The 22,792-nt window shown below is 36.9% G+C and overlaps 1 protein-coding gene across 1 annotated transcript in view; it reads right to left on the bottom strand.

Moving 5' to 3' along the window:
- Positions 1-216: 216 nt before the first annotated feature.
- The window catches only part of Il13ra1 (interleukin 13 receptor subunit alpha 1), a 62,250-nt gene continuing 39,674 nt past the window's right edge, over positions 217-22,792 (bottom strand). Inside the window, exon 11 of the mRNA XM_047536605.1 lies at positions 217-2,768. Coding sequence (XP_047392561.1) covers positions 2,676-2,768 — 93 coding nt within the window. The 3' untranslated portion in view covers positions 217-2,675. The remainder of the gene's footprint in view (positions 2,769-22,792) is intronic.

The raw sequence follows: 22,792 nt of genomic DNA, 5'->3' as shown, positions 1-22,792 counted from the left end.
TACTGCAATCTAATTTAAGTTGAACATTAGAAATAACTAACTTGTCACTTCCATTAATTATCATAACTACAATTTATCAAATATGTAAGTCCTTATAGGTGTTATGTGCAAAGACTACTAACGTTAAACTAAGTATGTGCATGTCCTCATATCAGAAAACAGGCACAGCAGAACAGCAGGGAAGCTTAAAATAAATGATTATAAATATCTTCCTTGGAATTTTTTATAGTGTTTATTCTTTTATCTCCAATTTTTTCCACCAGCAAATACTCACAACACTTTCCCCAAAATAAAACCAAAGGAAAACATTTATTTAATATACAAAAAGACAATTAATATTTATTTTACTCAAATTTCCTATAAGAAGTTAAACAAAAATGACTTCTAATTGAAGATATTACTCAAAATGTTAACAATGGTTCATGTATCCCTTTAGTGCCCAGATGCAGAAGAAAACTTATCTCAATGAAAGAATAAGAATGACCATCCTTACAGTGAGTGTACTTAGGTATATAGGGAAAAAAATCCATATAGGTTAGACAAAATAGTAAATGAACCTACTAGTTTCCTGCTGGTGACATACCGATGCCTCCAAGAGCTCCTAAGACCTAGGGATCACTTTTTAGCAACTGTAAAACTCTAGGTGTTCCCATAATTTACTGCCTCCTGCCTCAACCATTTTACTGTTAACAGAGAAGGATGGAAACAAAATACAATTTCCCCACTCCCAGGCTGTATGACTGTCAGCACCAGTAGTTTCTTGGTTATTTCAAAGCATCCTCCTCATTGCCATCAAAATAGGCTACCAGTAAAGATGGCTTTGGGTGAGGTGTTTAAGTGTTTTGATTCCCAGAATTATAAATACCTAGCTAGGAAGTAATCTCATTTGTACATGGGAATACCAAGTATTCTTTCTAGTGAATGGTAGGAGAAAGTGAATCATCTACCATGCCAGTGTCCCAGCCTCAATCTGAATTTCAAAACGAAATCATAGGGAGGAAACACCTTTACATCTACCAGTGATATGCACCCCAATTTCCTCAGAGGTGCCCAGGCACACTTCTCCTCCATTACCATGGAGGCAGGTTGTCACTTTTGCCCACACCTGTGGACAGCAGGGGTCTTTTATGTCCCCTGCCCTAAGAGCAGGAATTCCAAGAAGCTTAATCTTATTAATATGAAATGGTAAATGTTTGAAGAACTTGTGATATAAAGTTCTGAAGTTCCTACCAATGATCTGAGTCTGTGTTAAGAGAAAAGAGAGGAATATCTATCATTTACCAAACTTCTTCAAATTTGGAGGAAGTAGGAAGAGTACATATGCATATGTTGTGGAAATGGGGGAAAACGGAACCCTAACATATGAGTATATACATTGAAGACTTGGATGGCTGGCTATCAATACAGCACACAAATGCTACTTAATTATTTCTGTGAGGGAAAAGAAATCCTAGGGTCCATCTTATAGAGAAACAGAAACAGATAAAACTACATTTTTCTCAAGCCAACAGCTAAGTTCTAAGTGAAAATACGACCTCATCTCTGTTTAGAAGATGCATAAACATCAAGTGCTGAAAACCCTCAAACAACTGAAGACTTGCATAAAAAGTTACAAAATATATAAGAATTACTCATTACTTCTCAGTTTACTCACACTGTACCTGAGATGCAAATTGTTCCCTGCTCCTCTAGGTGTTCTGAACAGACGTGTATCCAAATTTCCAAAGAACATCAAAAGGCTACAAGAAAGGGAATGAGGGAGAAGGCAAAAGGGAAAATTGGCCTTGGAGCTGGGGAGTTGACACGTCTCAGAAATGACTGGTGGGAGATCAAGAAAGTGGCAAGAACTGAGGAGTCCCAACTGGACTGTAAACTCATTGGGGGGTACATCCCTCATAGCTGGGGGCTTGGTATAAGCCAGATGCATAGTTAATACTTGATTTGGGTAGCAGAGGTAAAGAAAAAAATACATCATAAGGGACTTTTTGGTTCAAACTCTAATACGCAATGAGTCATTCTGCCTCTACTGCCCTTAAAAGCCTGAATGATCTTGGTAAAGAAGCTGTGCCTGCTTTTGCTGTCATTGTCATCATCATGGCCAATACCCATTTCTGAGGCTTTCAAAGTACAGGGAAATGCTGTTGAAGTAGATGATAATTCCAAACTGTTAGCAGTTTTAATAGTCATAAACATTACTCAATGGGATCTCCGAAAAATAGATACCAGATTGTATCGATTTTGTTTGTTAGATGTTCTCTGTGAGTCAAGTTCAACATTAGCACTTATACCCAAAATGAGTTCCCTCACAAATAAAATTTCTTGGGTTTATCTGACACAAAAAATAAAAGGCAAGCATAGATCCTTAGGAAGCTGTCACAACTCCTGATAAGGTTAATTCTACTGCTATCATGACTTTTTGCTTTGTCCCCTAGTATAAAGAATTTGCAAAGAATGTCTGCTTTTATAATTCAATGACTCCACTCTTTTTTCCAAAGGGCCCATTATTTTTAGTTTTTCGGTACATGACACACAAAAAGGCCTGTGGCTCTTATGAGCTGCCTGTTTTTAAAGGATCCAGTAGTTTCACTTTCCATTTAGCAAGTCCCCAGATAACAAAGGGAGAATGTGATGAATCTTCACAAGGTCACATTGAAGGTAAAAATAAATTATCCCCATCACTGAGAAGCTTTCTTCAGGTTTTCAATCAGCACTACAGAGTCAGTTTCTTCTTTGGACTGCTTCTCATAGATGTCATACTTCTTCCAATGCTGCAAGCAAGGAAAAAAAAACATATTGGATGACTTTTCTAAACAATGTCCTTACTCTGAGTAGTCATAGCCAATGCCTATTTTTAGGTTTGCGTGCATGGAACCATAAGTGTAATGTTTTCCTGGTTTTTGTTTTTGTTTGTCAACCTAAGAATATTCATCTATTTAAACAATTAGTGAAAAAAATCAAGAACTAACATTAAAGATGGAAAAAGCATGAGACTGTTACATGATATTTGATGGCTATCTCGAGAGACAAAGAAATGTAGACCTATCCAAATTGGAAACAGTCTTTTGAGGATGAATAAAAGGATGGAATGCTTCTCTTACTTTAACTGTTTAACTTGGACCTTTATCACTTTATTTTCTTACAACTCAAATTTGACCACTGCTCCAGAGAGATAACAGGCTCAAAAAGTTAACATCTCAGTGAATGGCAATATGACAAGCTGCCTGGAAAGTGTTAGCTCAGTTAAAACTTTAGAAAGCTTCTGTGGTTAATGGCTTCACCTAACATCATTTGCTGGACCAGAGCATTATGCAAAAGGTAAGCTCATCCTGAACCCAATTCAAGCATGTCTCTAATGGTGAAAGTCAATATCCTGGTCCTTGCCTCTTTATTTGTTAATATGAGGAAAGGGGGAAATTTGAGCTCAGTTCCCTCATCTATAAAATACAGTTGTTAAGACTAAACCAGGGGTGAGCAAACTATGGTCCAGGCCAATCTGGCTAGCTGCCTGTTTTTGTAAGTAAAGTTTTATTTGGAAAATGCCCATTTTCTTCTGTATTGGCTGTGACTTCTTTCATGTTGTATTGGTAGAGTTGATTTGTAAGAAAGACTGAGAGGCTTAATGGCTTGCGAAGCCACAAATATTTACTATCTGGCACTTTACAGAAAAAGCTTGCCAGCCCCTGTACCAAATTATATCTAAGCTCCTTTTCTACTTTGATATGCTATACTTTTTATGTTTCGGGGAAGAAATGGAAACAAGAAAAAACCAGAAATGAGCAACTATGATTATTAGGCAGCCTCAGGTTAGGCAATAAGAGATGGACCAAACAATTCAGGAGTATACAGTCTTAGAGAATATATGGGGAGATGAGTCGGGAAATACTACTTAAAATATCCAAATTATTGTCAATAAACTATTTAACCCTGCATACTTGGTAGAATGGCTAAAGTTAAAACACTGACAATTACAAGTGCTGATAAGGATACAGAGTAACTGGATTTTTGACATGTTGTTGGTTGAAGTGCAGAAGCATCCAATCACTATGGAAAACAGGCTGAAAATTTCTTAAAAACTAAACATATACTTACCACGTGACCCTGAAATCCTACTCCTAGGTATTCATCCAGAAGACATGAAAACATGTCCACACAATGGTTCCAAAATGAAAAAACCCTGATGTCCGTGGACAAGTCAATAGTTAAACAAACAATGGTAGACCATATCATGGATACTGCTTAGCAATAAAAATGAATGAACTATTGATATATACAACACTGTTGCTATCTCTTAAATGTATTATGTTAAGTGAAAGACACCAGACTCAAAAAACTATGTATAATATGATTCTATTTATATGATATTCTGGAAAAGGTAGAACGTTAGGGATAGAAAACAGATCAACCGTTGTAGGAATCTAGGGTCAGGAGGGTTAGCTGCAAAGAGGTGTAAGAAAACTTCTGGGAGATGATGGAACTATTCCATATGTTTTGCTAAGAATCTTCAAACTGAACACTTAAAAAGAGTAAATTTTACTGTTTGTGAATTACATATCAAAAAACATGATGTTTAAAAAATTTTAAATGTGCAGACTTCTCATAAAAACAATCTGAAGATTATATAACCTTGAAATAATGACTTATTCAATAGATGGTACAAAGACAACGGCATAACATTTGAAAAACAAAGTTAAAGTCTTCCTCATAGACCACACAAATAAATCCCTGATGGATTAGAGAACTAAAAGTAAAACACAAAAACAAGTAAGTACTACAAAAATATATAGGGGAACAACTAGACAAATCTGAAGTGGGAAGGGCTTTCTATACATCAACATCATCATCATCATCATCAGGGAAAAGGAAGATTTTACTGCAGGAAAAAAATATTTTTTTTTTGGCATTGAGGATTTAACCCATGGATACTCTTAACACTGAGCTACATTCCTAGCTCTTTTTATTTTTTAATTTTGAGACAGAGTGTTGCGAAGTTGCTAAGGCTGGCCTCCAACTTATAATCCTCCTGCTTCAGCCTCCTGAGTCGTTGGGATTACTAAGAAAAACAAAATAATCTTTGTACATCATTAATCACTCTACATGAAATGAAGAGGCACAAATGGATGACAAGCCAAAGGATTACTATCTAATATATTAAGAATTTTTTAAACCATCAAGGAAAAGAAATATCACACATGGGAAAAGGACAAGGAAAAAAATTCACAAAAGAATTAATTCAAGGCAAACAACTTATGCAAAAATGTAAAGTCTATTAGGTAATATTAAGATAAGATGGCTTTTTCTCCACTACCAACTTGACAATAATTTTTTTTAATCAGATAACACAATGTTGGCAAGAGTATTGTCAAACAATCATTTGGATATACTACTGGTAGGTATATAAATTAGTACATCTTAGTTGTAAGCTATGCTTCTTGTGAAAAATTTAATTTTGTATATTCTAATGCTTCTGTTTCCTTAACATGAAGAAATTCTACTCTACACTAGAAACCTGAATGTTTCGTTTAACAGCATATGTCATATATTTGTATATATCAGTAAAATAGATCAACCTCATTTTCTTTATCTCTGTATAATATTTCCTTGCATAAATGCACCATAACTTACCTAACTGGTATACTTACTGGATATTTAACTTGTATACCTCTCAGGATGATAATCTGTCAATACCAAAAAATTTAAAGTAGGGCTTGTGGGCTAGGAGTGTAGCTAACTAGTAAAGTGCTTTTGCCTAGTACATGTGAGGCCGTGGGTTTGATCCCCAATATGATACATACACACAAAAGACAAAAAAAAAACACTGCAAAAACCATGTTAGGTCAAAAGCTATATAAAAACAAGTAGCAGGTGACAGGATTGGGCCCATGGTCTGTAGTTTGCAAAGAAATTCTTGGGGGAAGGTGGTGGTGGCAGAGTAGTTTTTGAATCTTTCCAAATGTGGCCATGAAAAAAACAAAACAGAGCTGGCATGGTGGTGCACACCTGTAATCCCATCAGCTCAGGAGGCTGAGGCAGGAGGATTGCAAGTTTGAAGCCAGTCTCAGCAACTCAGCAAGGCTGTAAGTAACCTAAAAAGACCTTGTCTCAAAAAATAAAAAGGAAGTCTGGTCCTAAGTCGACATGATGAAGATTTGGACCTACTTTTTCTTCTATTAGGTGCAGGATCTCTGGTCTGATTCCTAGGTCCTTGATCCATTTTGAGTTGAGTTTTGCACAAGAAATAAAATCAGGAATCGATCATTGGGATAGACTCAAACTAAAAAGCTTTTTCTCAGCAAAGGAAACAATCAACAATGTGAAGAGAGTGTACAGAGTGGGAGAAAATCTTTGCCACACATACTTAACATAAAGCACTAATCTCCAGAGAACTCAAAAAACTTTACCCCAAGAATACAAATAACCCAGTCAATAAATGGGCTAAGGAAATGAACAGACACTTTACAGAAGATCTACAAGCAATCAACAGATATATGAAAAAATGTTCAACATCTCTAGTAATAAGAGAAATGCAAATCAAAACCACCCTAAGATTCCATCTCACCCCAATTAGAATGGCGATTATCAAGAATACAAGCAACAATAGGTGTTGGCGAGGATGCGGGAGAAAGGAACACTCATACATTGCTGGTGGGGCTGCAAATTAGTGCAGCTACTCTGGAAAGCAGTGTGGAGGTTCCTTAGAAAACTTGGAATGGAAACACCATTTGACCCAGCTATCCCACTCCTTGGCCTATACCCAAAGGACTTAAAATCAGCATACTACAGAGATACAGCCACATCAATGTTCATTGCTGCTCAATTCACCATAGCCAGATTGTGGAACCAACCTAGATGCCCTTCAATTGATGAATGGATAAAGAAACTGTGGTATATATATACAATGGAATATTACTCAGCTATAAAGAATAATAAAATTATGGCATTTGCAGGCAAATGGATGAAATTGGAGAATATCATGCTAAGTGAGATAAGCCAATCTCAAAAAAATGAAGGTTGAATGATCTCTCTAATAAGCGGATGATGACACATAATGGGGGGTGGGAGGGGTTAGTGTTAGGGTTAGGGTTAGGGAGAGGGGCAAGAATGGAGGAAGGAAGGCCTGTATAGAGGGAAAAGAGGGGTTGGAGGGGTGGGGGGGAAGGGAAAAATAACAGAATGAATCAAACAACATTCCCCTATGTGAATTTATGATTACACAAATGTTTTGCCTTTACTCCACGTACAGAGAAACGTGTATCCCATTTGTTTACAATAATAAAAAAAAACTAAAAAAAAAAAGAAACTGTGGTATATATATATATATACAATGGAATATTATTTAGCCATAAAGAAGAATAAAATTATGGCATTTGCAGGTAAATGGATGGAGTTTGAGAATACCATGCTTGGTGAGATAAGCCAACCACTAAAAACCAAAGGCTGAATGATTGTTCTGATAAGTGGATGATGATACATATCAGGGGGTGGAGGGAGGCAAGAATGGAAGAAGGATGGATTGTATGGAGGAAAATGAGGGATGTGGAGTGGGTGGGAGGAAGGAAAAATAATAGAATGAGACAAACATCATTACCCTATGTACATGTATGATTAAACAAATGGTGTGACTCTACTTCGTGTACAACCAGAGGAACAATAGTTGTATCCCATTTGTGTACAATGAATCAAAATTTAAAAATTAAAAAATTTAAAAAATAAAAAGGGTTAGGGATGTGGCTCAGTGGTTAAGCACCTTTGGGCTTCATCTCCCGTACCAAAAACAAAAACAAAAAGACAAATACAAAAGATAAGTAAGGCAAGTATGAAAGCAAAACCAGAATCCACTGACACAATCTACAGCCAAACTACATGAAAATAACTTCTACTTGTATTCCAAATAAGAGAGGGTGGGGACAAACCAGACCAAATGATATCAACTATGGAAGAGTACACAGAGAGAATCAACATGGCATCTGAGAGATCTGAGAACTCTAAAGTAATTTACATAAACATTAGTGAACTAATTTATGAATAAGAGCTAAGAATGGAAGGAAGGGGTCTGCCCCTCCAAATAGTGGTTGAGTGGAAGGAGTCCATGGTCTAGACTGGGAACAGCCTGAGCCCCCAAGAACTCTTAAAACTAATCATCCAATGCTCCCTTGAAAGACAAAGCTGCACTCTGATGAGAAAATAGAGGGAACAAACTCCAAACTGGAGAGGACTGAGATAAGAGAAATGAAAAAGAACGAACAAATAATTGTAATTGAGACAAGAAAGGCAGCAGGCTTAGGGAGTGAGGAAGGGCAAATGGATGAAGAGGAGAAGAAATAATTAAAAGTTAAAAAAAAAGAAAGAAAAAAATGTACAGGAGTCAGACTGCAGGGCGAGGAGATTTCAGAAGTAATTCACCATCTCAGAAGGAACTGCCACAACAATTCTCAAAAGCAATAAAATATAGAGTTCTATAGTCATGAAATTTAAAAAAATTAACTGAAATTGAGCCTCCATACAAAAATTCAGAAACTAATTTCATGTAAAAATGAGCATAAGAATAATATCCTTAGATAATTAAAACATACCAGAAAGATAACCCACAAAAATTAATGAAAACTACAATATAACACTTCAAAACTAGCTCAAATTGTTAAGAAAAAATTACATGATATGAAAAACAATGTAAATGACATGGAATCATATATAAAATGTCACAATAAGAACAACTCAGAACCTGGATGTGGTGATGCACACCTGTAATCCCAGTGGCTCAAGACGCTGAGGTAGGAGGATTCCAAGTTCAAAGTCAGCAAATTAGTAAGGCCCTGTCTCAAAATATAATAAACAAAAAAGGGCTGAGGACATGGTTCAGTGGTCAAGTGCCCCTGTGTTCAATCCTGGTTCCAAAAAACAATGACAAAACTCAGGAAAGAACTAGAAGTAAGATCCAAGATGGTGGACTAGAGGGTGACTGCATCTCCTGTCGCTCCAGAACCCAGGATTCGAGAGGGGGAGGCATTGAGAGACTTGGACTAACATAGAGCCACGGGGTGAGTCTCCCCACCGGGTGAAGCTCGGCCCAGGCGGCAGGCTCGGATAGGTGCGGCTTCTCAGAGCAGGGCAGGGCAGCTGGAGACTTCCTCAGGCAGCCCTGCTCCCTCCGGCAGCGGGCGCTTTCCACGGCCAGCTTCTCGGAGCAGGCCGCCCAGTGGGGGCCTTTCTGCACAGAGTCAGCTTCAAGTCCAGAGCCAGCAGCGAGCTCTGGCCCGCAGGCAGCCTCTAGGACCAGGGCAGGGCAGCCAGAGACTTCTCCAAGCAGCCCTGCTCCCTCCGGCGGCAGGCTCAATCCACGGGGCGATCCAGGATGGCGGACTAGAGGGTGACTACATCTCCTGTTGCTCCAGAACCCAGGATTCAAGAAGAGGAGGCATTGAGAGACTCGGACTAACATAGAGCTACGGGGTGAGTTTCCCCCACTGGGTGAAGCTCGGCCCAGGCGGCAGGCACGGTTAGGGGTGGCTTATCAGAGCAGGGCAGCGCAGCCCTCCAGTGGCGGGTGCCTTCCATGGCCAGCTTCTCGGAGCAGGCCACCCAGTGGGGGCCTTTCTGCACAGAGCCAGCTCTGGGTCCTGGAGCCAGCGGTGAGCTCTGGCCCGCAGGCAGCCTCTGGGACCAGGGCAGGGCAGCCAGAGACTTCTCCAGGCAGCCCTGCTCCCTCCAGCAGCAGGCTCCTTCCACAGCCAGCTTCTCGGAGCAAACAACCCAGTGAGAGCCTTTCCGCACAGAGCCAGCTCCAAGCCCTGGAACCAATAGCGGGCTAGAGGCAACTTTCTCTGGAAGCACTGCATTATCAAGTTCCTCCAAGACTTCAGGCTACTGAAGACTGGGAGGTGATATACTGGAAATCTACAGGGACACTATAAGCCAATAGAGGAAATCTGCAATATCTCAGGGTCCCACTGACATCTGACCAATATGAGAAAACAAGGGAAGAAAATGTCCCAAACAAACCTAGATACTATATCAATAAAACCCAATGACAGCACAGCAGAAGAAATGTCAGAAAGGAGTTCAGAACGTACATAATTAAAACAATCAGGGAAGCAAATGAGGAGATGAAAGAGCAAATGCAGGCATTGAAGGAGGAGATGAAGGAGCAAATGCAGGCATTAAATGATCGCACCAATCAACAGTTAAAAGACCAAATACGGGAAGCAAAAGATCATTTCAATAAAGAGTTAGAGATAAGGAAAAAAAAAAACCAGAAATCCTTGAAATGAAGGAAACAATAAACCAAGTTAAAAACTCCATAGAAAGCATAACCAATAGGATAGAACACCTGGAAGACAGAACCTCAGACACTGAAGACAAAATATTTAACCTTGAAACAAAGTTGACCAAACCGAGAAGATGGTAAGAAACCATGAACACAATCTACAAGAATTATGGGATATCATGAAAAGGCCAAATTTAAGAATTATTGGGATTGAGGAAGGCTTAGAGAAACAAACCAAAGGAATGAACAATCAATTCAATGAAATAATATCAGAAAATTTCCCAAATCTGAAGAATGAAATGGAAAACCAAGTACAAGAGGCTTATAGAACTCCAAACATACAAAATTACAACAGACCCACACCAAGGCACATTATTATGAAATACCTAACATACAAAATAAAGACAGAATTTTAAAGGCCGCGAGAGAAAAGAATCAAATTACATTCAGGGGGAAACCAATAAGAATATCAGCAGATTTTTCAATCCAGACCCTAAAAGCTAGAAGGGCCTGGAACAACATTTACCAAGCCCTGAAAGAAAACGAATGCTAACCAAGAATCTTATACCCAGGAAAACTTACTTTCAGATTTGACAATGAAATAAGATCCCTCCATGAAAAACAAAAGCTAAAGGAATTTACAAAAAGAAAGCCGGCATTACAGAACATTCTCAGCAAAATATTCCATGAGGAAGAGATGAAAAACAACGATGCAAATCAGCAAAGGGAGGAACTAGCCTAAAGGAATAGCCAAATAAAGGAGAACTGAAATCATGTCAAAAAACAAAAATGAGTCAAATGACTGGGAATACAAATCATAACACAATAATAACCCTGAAAGTTAATGGTCTGAATTTATCAATCAAAAGACATAGACTGGCAGATTGGATTAAAAAGAAAAATCCAACAATATGCTGCCTGCAAGAGACTCATCTCATAGAAAGAGATACCAATAGACTAAAGGTGAAAGGATGGGAGAAAACATACCATGCACATGGACACAGCAAAAAAGCTGGAGTATCCATCCTCATTTCAGATAATGTGGACTTCAAGCCAAAACTAGTCAGAAGGGATAAAGAAGGACATTACATACTGCTTATGGGAAGCATAAATCAGCAAGACGTTACAATCATAAATATCTATGCCCCGAACATTGGCTCATCCATGTATGTCAAACAAATCCTTCTCAATTCCAGAAATCAAATAGACCACAACACAATAATACTAGGCGATTTTAACACACCACTCTCACCACTGGATAGATCTTCCAAACAAAAATTGAATAAAGAAACCATAGATCTCAATAACACAATCAACAATTTAGACTTAACAGACATATATAGAATATACCATCCAACAAAGAACGAATACACTTTCTTCTCAGCAGCACATGGATCCTTCTCTAAAATAGACCATATTTTATGCCACAAAGCTACTGTCAGCAAATACAAGAAGATAGAGATACTACCTTGTATTCTATCAGATCATAATGGATTGAAATTAGAAATAAATGACAAAATAAAAATCAGAAACTTCTCTAATACCTGGAGATTAAATAATACACTATTATATGATGAAGGGATAACAGAAGACATCAGGAGGGAAATAAAAAATATTCTTAGAAGTAAACAAAGAGAACAAAGACACGTCATATCAAAATCTCTGGGACACTATGAAAGCAGTACTTAGAGGAAGATTTATTTCATGGCGCACATTCAACAAAAGAAGTAGAAATCAACAAATAAACGACTTAACACTACAGCTCAAAGCCCTAGAAAAAGAAGAGCAGACTAACACCAAAAGTAGTAGAAGACAGGAAATAGTTAAAATCAGAGCCGAAATCAACAAAATTGAAACAAAAGAAACAATCAGAAAAATTAACAAAATAAATAGTTGGTTCTTTGAAAAAATAAACGAAATTGATAACCCCTTAGCCACGCTAACAAAGAGAAAGAGGGAGAAAACTCAAATTACTAAAATTCGGAATGAACAAGGAAATATCACAACAGACATGAGTGAAATACAAAACATAATTAGAAGCTATTTTGAAAATCTATACTCCAACAAACCAGAAAACCTCAAAGACATCGACAAGTTTCTAGAGACATATGAATTACCTAAACTGAATGAGGAGGACATACACAACTTAAATAAATCAATTTCAAGCAATGAAATAGAAGAGGTCATCAAAAGTGTACCAACAAAGAAAAGTCCAGGACCAGATGGGTTCTCAGCTGAGTTCTACAAAACCTTTAAAGAAGAGCTCATTCCAATACTCCTCAAAGTATTCCATGAAATAGAAGAGGAGGGAACCCTCCCAAACTCATTCTATGAAGCCAATATTACCCTGATACTTAAACCAGACAGAGACACATCGAGGAAAGAAAATTTCAGACCAATATCCTTAATGAATATCAATGCAAAAATTCTCAACAAAATTTTAGCAAATCGCATACAAAAACATATTAAAAATATAGTGCACCATGATCAAGTGGGTTTCATCCCAGGGATGCAAGGTTGGTTCAACATCAGGAAATCAATAAATGTAACTCACCATATCAATAGACTTAAAGTCAAGAATCACATGATTATTTCAATAGATGCAGAAAAAAAGCATTTGATAAAATACAGCACCCCTTCATGCTCAAAACACTAGAAAAAATAGGGATAGTGGGAACATTCCTTAACATTGTAAAAGCCATCTATGCTAAGCCCACGGCTAATATCATTCTAAATGGTGAAATACTGAAAGCATTCCCCCTAAAAACTGGAACAAGGCAGGGATGCCCTCTTTCACCACTTCTATTCAACATCGTCCTTGAAACTCTAGCCAGAGCAATTAGAAAAACCAAAGAAATTAAAAGGATACGAATTGGAAAAGAAGAACTCAAACTATCCCTGTTTGCTGATGACATGATTATATATTTAGAGGAACCTGGAAATTCCACCAGAAAACGTTTAGAACTCATAAGTGAATTCAGTAAAGTAGCAGGTTACAAGATCAATGCTCATAAATCCAATGCATTTTTATACATAAGTGATGAATCTTCAGAAAGAGAATTTAGGAAAACTACCCCATTCACAATAGCATCGAAAAAAATAAAATACTTGGGAATCAATCTCACAAAAGAGGTGAAAGACCTCTACAATGAGAACTACAGAACACTAAAGAAAGAAATTAAAGAAAACCTTAGAAGATGGAAAGATCTCCCATGTTCTTGGATAGGCAGAATTAATATTGTCAAAATGGCCATACTACCAAAAGTGCTATACAGATTCAATGCAATTCCAATTAAAATCCCAATGATGTACCTTACAGAAATAGAGCAAGCAATTATGAAATTCATCTGGAAGAATAAGAAATCCCAGAATAGCTAAAGCAATCCTCAGTAGAAAGAGCGAAGCAGGGGGTATCGCAATACCAGATCTTCAACTCTACTACAAAGCAATAGTAAAAAAACGGCATGGTATTGGTACCAAAATAGACAGGTAGATCAATGGTACAGAATAGAGGACACGGACATAAACCCAAATAAATACAATTTTCTCATACTAGACAAAGGTGCCAAAAATATGCAATGGAGAAAAGATAGCCTCTTCAACAAATGGTGCTGGGAAAACTGGAAGACCATATGCAACAGAATGAAATTAAACCCCTATCTCTCACCTTACACAAAACTCAACTCAAAATGGATCAAGGACCTCGGAATCAGACCAGAGACCCTGCATCTTACAGAAGAAAAAGTAGGTCCAAATCTTCAACTTGTCAACTTAGGATCAGACTTCCTTAATAGGACTCCCATAGCACAAGAAATAAAAGCAAGAATCAACAACTGGGATAGATTCAAACTAAAAAGCTTTCTCTCAGCAAAGGAAACTATCAGTAATGTGAAGAGAGAGCCTACAGAGTGGGAGAATATCTTTGCCACTCATACTTCAGATAGAGCGCTAATTTCCAGAATATATAACGAACCCAAAAAACTCTACACCAAGAATACAAATAATCCAATCAACACAAATGGGCTAAGGAAATGAACAGACACTTCACAGAAGAAGATGTACAAGCAATCAACAGATATATGAAAAAATGTTCAACATCTCTAGTAATAAGAGAAATGCAAATCAAAACCACCCTAAGATTCCATCTCACCCCAATTAGAATGGCGATTATCAAGAATGCAAGCAACAATAGGTGTTGGAGAGGATGTGTGGAAAAAGGTACACTCATACATTGCTGGTGGGGTTGCAAATTAGTGCAGCTACTCTGGAAAGCAGTATGGAGATTCCTCAGAAAGCTTGGAATGGAACCACCATTTGACCCAGCTATCCCACTCCTTGGCCTATACCCAAAGGACTTAAAATCAGCATACTACAGAGATACAGCCACATCAATGTTCATTGCTGCTCAATTCACCATAGCCAGATTGTGGAACCAACCTAGATGCCCTTCAATTGATGAATGGATAAAGAAACTGTGGCATATATACACAATGGAATATTACTCCACCATAAAGAATGATAAAATTATGGCATTTGCAGGCAAATGGATGAAATTGGAGAATATCATGCTAAGTGAGATAAGCCAATCTCAAAAAACCAAAGGACGAATGATCTCGCTGATAAGCAGATGATGACATATAATGGGGGGTGGGAGGGGTTAGCGTTAGGGTTAGGGTTAGGTTTAGGGTTAGGGTTAAGGAGGGGGGCAAGAATGGAGGAAGGAAGGACTGTATAGAGGGAAAAGAGGGGTTGGAGGGGTAGCGGGGAAGGAAAATAAATAACAATGAATCAAACAACATTACTCTGTGTAAATCTGTGATTACACAAATGGTATGCCTTGGCTCCATGTACAGAGAAACAACATATATCCCATTTGTTTACAATAAAAAAAACTTTTTGATACAAAAAAAGAACTAGAAGTAAAAAGAAATAATTATAAGCAAGAGAGAAAATGAGGCAAACACAATAGAAAATTAGATAAAACCTAAAGAAAAACAGAAAACAAAAGTAGGATATTTTTAAATAAAAAAGGTGTGAAAATTATTCAAGAGGATGTGAGAAATATAAAATATAGGCAAAGGGAACAAGGAACAGAATAGGTTGAATACCCTTTATTGAAATGCTTGAAGCAGGAAAGACAGTAGAATGAATCAGACATAACTTTCCTATCTTCATATATGAATACAACCAGTGAAACTCCACATCATGTACAACCACAAGAATGGGCTCCTAATTAGAATAAGTTATACTCCACATATGTATAATATGGCAAAACACATTCTACTGTCATGTATACCCAAAAAGAACAAATAATCTTTTTTAATTTAAATTTCAAGAAAAAATGCTTGAATTCAGAAGTATTTTGAATCGGGAGGTTTTTGCAAATTTGCATGCATATAATGAGATATCTTAGGGATGGGACCCAAGTCTAAACACAAAATTCATTTACGTTACTTATGCACAGAACCTGAATGGTAAAAATTACCCTTCATATGGAAAATATATGGCATATTTAGTAATTGTATGAGTAAAACAAAGATTCACAGTGTAGAATTTTGTACTTGTGGAATCATGTTAGGGCTCAAAACACTTCAGATGTTGGAGCATTCTGGATTTTGTTTTCAGATTAGAGGTCCTCAACCTGTATCTCAGAAAGTCAACCCAGAATAATCAACAACACTAAGATATCTTCTGGTAAAATTACTGGATTTTGAAGGAAAAAAAATCTCTAAAACCATGCAAAATTGCCAAGTGTTTTCATACAGAAAGGAAAATGGTATTGTCAGTTTTCTTCAACAACATTTTACATCAGAAGAAAATGGATGACACATTTAAGATGAAAGGCAGGACATGTGACTATATCTTGCCAAAATGACTTTCAGATATACATGCAGTGAACTCTATCAATGTGTAAATTATTCAGGACATGCTGGTCCCATGAAACCTTCCTGAGAAAATGTTAAGAGCTTCAAATATCCAAAATGACAGGGGAGATATTAGAACAAAGACCTGAAGTGAGCATGAAATACGTATTCATGAAAGAAGTAATACTAAATGAGGGATCTATGTGAGGTCACTTATACAAGTTTGGATCCCAGTTCTGTTGGATACTAGCAGTGTAACCTTGAGCAGTTACACATATCATTCTGGTATGTCATTTTCTTCAGTTGTATAATGAAGATAATACATATCTACCTCAGGATGGGAACAGATTAATAAGGGGTATGTTTAGAAAAGTATATGACACATTGTAAAGGTTCAGTAAGTATGAACTATTATTGTTGTTGTTGCTATTATTCCATTTATCAGTAGGTCTATTTCGTCTCTTTGTGCTATTCATGCATTAAGTTAGTTATGTCTAGGTGACAGGATTAAGAGTGATTTTATTTTTCTTTTGATTATCTGCAGTTCTCATTTTCTACAATAAATAATTCTTTTAGAAGAAAATATTTTAATTAAAAATATACCCTGAAAATAACAGTTTCATTGGTTTCTGATCAGTAGACACAATGCTTGACTGTGCTGGACAAGAAAAAAGTAGTTTGTTTTAATAAGGTGAACACTGAAGCAGAATGGCCTCTAGGAATACATTAATCTTCTCAACTGCCTTTCTTCATTCCTAAAACTTAGATTACTCTCACTTTTACCCTTTATCATTACTTTTCCTGAGCATTGCATGGAATATGTCTATGGGAGGGAACAGGAATACATATAAGGGCTCTAACCTAGCATCTGATTTTATGCATTATATGCCATTCTAATTTGAAGATCACTTGTAGAAAAAAAATAAAGTCATCCATAAAATTACTAGTCCATAATTCAATCCTTATCCTGTCATTTATTTATTTATTCATTTGGTAATAGGAATTGAACCCAGGGGTGCTTAACCATGAGCCACATCCCCAGCCCTTTTTATATTTTATTGTGGACATGGTCTCACTGAGTTGCTTAGGGCCTTGCTAAGTTGCTGAGGCTGGCTTTGAACCTGTGATCCTCCTGCCTCACCCTCCCAAGTTGTTAGGATTATAGACATGCACCACCATACGTATTCATTTTTTGAAAAAAATAAGGTCATCAGCAACAGAATAATGGCCACATAGGTAAAATATCATATGTCAAAAAATCAATGTTTATGGTATTTAGTTGTTAGTCATCTAAGTCTAGAAAAATAGTATATGGGTTTGTATATTATAAAGAAATAAATTCAGCAGTATAATAGGATGTCATGTTTGAATTTAACATTATTTTCAAGATTTGGTTAAGATATTTTTCACAGTTTATTGTCTATAGAAGTGAAGTGGGTTTTATGTACCAAAGTACCACTCAAAATCACTGGTATTCTGTATATGAATCAACCTATTTCATGCCCCAGTCTTCTTCAGATCAACAGTCAAAATATAAAGTTGTTCAATAAAAATTACAGATCCCTACATGTTAAGAGTACTGCAGCTCAAAAGAGAACAAGTTGAATATGGCATGGATGGGTCTAATTTGGTACCACTTAAAGTGGTTATTAATTCAACTCCTCACTTTAAAAATTTGTAAATAAGGGAAAGAACTAAACTTGCATTCTGCCTTTTTAGCAGAAACTGAATTTCTGACCAACCAGAGTCAGCTGATGACTGAAAGCAGTGCTTTACAGGAAAGTGTCAGCTTGTAAGTGTAACTGAAATGACAGAATGAGAAAATCATCACTTTATAGCCCTTAAAGAAATTACTGATTCAGGCAAGGATATTCACTGACTTAAAAAGCATTAGCTGAAGGGTTGACAGGATGCTAGCATAACACTACATGAATACTCCAGGTGGCAAGGGAGGGAAAGAAATGCAGACAGCAGAAGGAACCTGCAGTCATCACCTCAAATAGAGTGGTCAATCTTAGTAGTGGAACAACTGGATGACATCTGTCCCCAGACAATTGGAAGAGGTGTAAAAATCCGAATATGAACTGAGTATTAGATGATATTAAGGAATTAATAATTTTTAAATTGCAGTGTTGTTATTTTGGCTATGGAGGGAAGCATTCTTAGTTTTAAAGGATAAATACTGAAGTAAAAAATATTTGGAAGTTAAAAAGCTGCTTTCTCATCAGGAATGTAAAATTGGCACAGCATTGAAATTATAATTGGTTTCCAAGAAGTAGGGGAAGAACATTTTTTTTGTGGATGAAAGAAGTGAAGATACAGAGGAGAAGCAATTCCCTCTGCAGTCCCCCTCCCCCACCCCAAATATGGCTAGCAGCCCAATTAGTCATAAGGAAAAGGCAAACAGCAAAGCAAAAGGAAGAAATGCTGTTGGCCAAAACGTTACTACAGTGATGAAAAAACATCATCAAAACACTAGAAAACTTAAGAAAAACTATAATGATGATTTAATTTGTGGCTACATCTAAATAACTTTTTTTGAAGAAGTACTATTGAGCCACACTCAGTGTCACATGCCTGTAATCCCAACAACTCTGGAGGCTGAAGCAGGAGGATCACAAGTTCAAAGCCAGCCTCAGCAACTAAGCAAGACTCTAAGTAACTTAGTGAGATTGTGACTCAAAATAAAAATAAAACGGGTTGGGGATGTTGCTCAGTGGTTAAGCACCCCTGGGTTAAATCCCTGGTACCAAAACCAAACAAACAGAAAAGAAGCACTACTGGTAATGTGGTATAGAAGTAAAGAATGTTTTAAAAGGACATGGATTATTTCTGTAGATTAGAAGTTGGTAACTTTAGGCTACCTGGTTCTAATCCAAGTTCTATAATTACATCTCTATATGACAGTTCTTGAGAAACTTCTCTATGGTCCAAAAAAATCCTAAAGTGAGGAAGTTGAATAAGAACCTAGAGTTTTGAAAACTTGTAATTAAAGGGAAATAACAAAACGTGTAAACATCTATTTCATTAGATGACCTCTAGGGTCTTGTTTATTCTGTTACTTGATGATTATAGAAATAAAAGGTTAGTCCTTGTGCTGTATGTGCACAACAATTTGAGAGAATTGCTGCCATGTGAAGAAAGCAGATTATTCATTTGTTTAAAAGCAGACAGAAATATCTATTCCTTTACCCTTTCCCATGTCTGGATTTTTATTATACTTTTAGTTTTAAAGAACTGATTCTGTTTAATGGTCTACAACCACCATGAACAAAAACATCTCATGCTTTTAGTGGTCCATCTTGTTGGTATATCTGCCTCACTAAATTACAGAATTATCTGACTCATCGGGACAAAAACAACATATTATCCTCTAGACAGAAAATTGAAAAAAAGCAATTTTCTCATCTCTGAGAAAGATAATTGATCTGATTTTGCTGTCAATGTTACCATCATTCACTCTATTGCCCAGACTTGAAAACTTGAAATTATTTTTTATTCTCTGCACCTTTTATCATCCACACAGTCACCAAGTCACAATGAGTTTGCTTTAATAATGTCTCTTACATCAATCTCCTCTGCTACCATCTAAGTTCAAGTCCCTATTATCTCTCAGACTAGATGACTACAATATTCTTTCTCTTCACTAATGACTTATACAGGGATTCTTTTATTACAAAACTAATACATGTTCATTATAGGCAATTTGGAAATTTCATAAACGTAAACAAAATACTATTAGTTACCCACAATCCCTTTGCCTAGAGGTAATCATTCATTCTGGCCCATTTCCTTCCACTCATTCCTTGTTCTTTGTATATATTAATACTTGTCTAATAAAATTAGGATTGTAATATACTCAGGATTATAATCTTGTATTTTGTTAAGACATTAAATGCATTGAAAACCTAAATTATAAAACTAATTCTAGATTTTTGATGTCTCATTGGTTTCTAATTTTTCATATTAGAAAACAAATGATGCCCCAGGGTTGGTGGACACACAACTGTAATCCCAACTTATGCCTCTGGCAGAAGGATCACAAGTTTGAGGCCAGACTCAGCAATTAACAAAACCCTGCTCAAAATAAACTAAAAAGGGCTGGAAATGTAGCTCAGCGGTAAAGCATTTGTGCAGCATGTGTGAGACCTTGGGTTCAATTCACAATACTTAAAAAAGAAAAAAGAGAGAGAAAGAGAGAGAAAAAATGATGCATTGATCATCCTTATGCCATGGATTGATTTTTCCCCTTAAAATCTATTCCTAGGGATGGGGATATTGCTCAGTTGGTAGAGCATTTATGTGGCATGTATGATGCCCTAGGTTTGAAACCCAAGGTTTGATCCCCAGCACCACAAAACATCTATTTCTAAAAGCATAATTACAGGACCAAAGACTCTTGTTACAGTTTGCCAAGTTGTCCTCCAAAAGAGATATATATGAACATATAGATTAAGCATCCCTAATCTAAAACTCCCAAATCTAAAATGCTCTGAAATCTGAAACTTTTTGAGTGCTCACATGATGCTTGAAAAGTTTTAAATTTTGGAGCAGTTTGGATTTTAAATTTTTCGACTGGGGGTACTCAACCAGTAACGTCTATGAAAATATTACAAAATCTGAAATCTGGAAATACTTCTGGTCCCAAGCATTTCTGATAAGAGATATTCAGCCTGATCATCTTATTTTATAGGTCCACCAGTAATGCATGAAAACTACCACTTCCCCACTACTTGTTAAAACTAGATATTAAGCTGAAAATAGATGTCTTATCAATGCTTTAGTTGGAATGCCCTAGACATATTGGTAAATCCAAACATGTTTGCACAGATACTGGGCATTTGTGTCATTGTATTTTATCTAGGCCTAGGTTTTCAGTTTGCTATCATGCTAGTGCCTCCTCTTGCTAATCTACTCCTTCCAGACTGTTGTCAGAATGATATTTGTAATACTTTCCCATTGCAAGTTATTCATAATGTAAGCCCAAATATTTTTCTTAGAATTCCCCATCCTAACTTTCTACTCCTGTCATATAGACCTTTTAGGAGACTGTAAGGTCCTTGAGGGGAAGTGTTATACCTTACAAAAGGCAATGGAGCATCAGCAAAAAAAGCAAAAGAACTCTGGAATCAGACAGTCCTGGGTCAATATTACCTTACAACCAACTAGCTGTGTAATCACAGCTAAGTCATTTAATCTCATGGATGTTCTACTTCCTTATCTATAAAATGATACTAACAATACATACTCCATAGGGTAGTTGATTCAAAAAGATAATATAAGCAAAGCATGTATTATATTCTCTGGCACACAGCAGACTTTCAATAACTGCTTAGAGTTGTTATAGTACTTGCACAATTTCCAACTTCTAGCATCTATCACAGTAGCTATTGAAATGAAAAAAGAGAGCATGGTAATTCTAAGGAAAATATCTATAACTGTGATTTTTGAAGTGTAATCCACAGACCATCTTACCAGGATCAGAACCATCTGTGAGCTCCTGTTTGACATGCATATTCCTGGGGCTCACCCCTGACTTGCCAAATCAGAATTTCTGGAGACAGGATCCAGGAATCTATATTTCTTATAAGTACTCCAGCTGACTGTAACTCAACTAAAGTTGAAGAACCACTGGTTGTCATAGTCACCCCACTTATGTTGTGTAATCAATTTCCTCACCAGTTACCAAACTTCTGGACCTGCCTGCTTATTGGCACCCTATCCTCCAGGGTCTGGCAATTACCCACCATGTGTGAAGTTGACTTGGTGAAAAAGTGATCCAGAGGGATCCTCCTTGGATGGCTTGCCAGTTTCCCTTCCTTCCCTAGTCAAATGTCATTCAAAATGCCACTGTGAATTATTTGGGTGTTAAAGATAAATGGAAATTATTACCAATAGTAAAACTTATCACTAACACTTAATAAGCAGTCACAATGTACCAGGCATGCTAACTAGTTGCTATTGAATTAACTCTTTCTACTAAGTTAATTGAATCCATGTAACAGCATTATAAGACAGGTGCTATTGTTACTTCCAACTTGACAAATGGGAAGACCAAGGCTAAGGAAGTTACCTAAGGTCAAAAAGACAGTAAATGACATAGCAGAGATTTAAATCCAGACAATCTGACTCCAGAGCCTAGGCTATTATCTAGTATGTTGTGCTACTTCTACAAATATTGCCCTATACCCCTTATTACTAATTTAAGATATAAACAGTGATGATATTTATTTCATTTAGTGTCTCTATTATTTCATTAGAGTGAATGTGTTTATCACAGAAACCTCAACCTCTTTTGTTTCCGTACTGTCTTAGGTTTCTAGCCACAAATTCTAGCATGAGAATCTGCTGGAGACTGACAATAACAGTTGGGATGGGTTTGTCCTACTTCCCTGTGTTTGCAGTTCAGTTTTCCATGCAATTGCATGAACAAAGTGCATTTCCATCACTTACATCATCTTTATATTTCCCTGCATCAAGTTTTAAAAATTACCCAAGATTCAGGCAGAGTATTAGATTAACTTCATATAAGAGGCTCCTCCTTGTACGTATGTCAATAAAATATATCCTTTATCCCAGAAAGAACATGAAGCCCAGTGTTCAGAGATGGGCAAAGTATCCTGGGGCCTTCTTAGCTGGTATGCTTGACCTTAGACCCAATATCTTA

This window comes from Sciurus carolinensis, chromosome X (genome assembly GCF_902686445.1).
Source record: "Sciurus carolinensis chromosome X, mSciCar1.2, whole genome shotgun sequence".
In the NCBI taxonomy this organism is placed as follows: Eukaryota; Metazoa; Chordata; class Mammalia; order Rodentia; family Sciuridae; genus Sciurus; species Sciurus carolinensis.
Note: the sequence above shows the minus strand (reverse complement) of the source record. Positions and strands in the feature narration are given on the sequence as shown.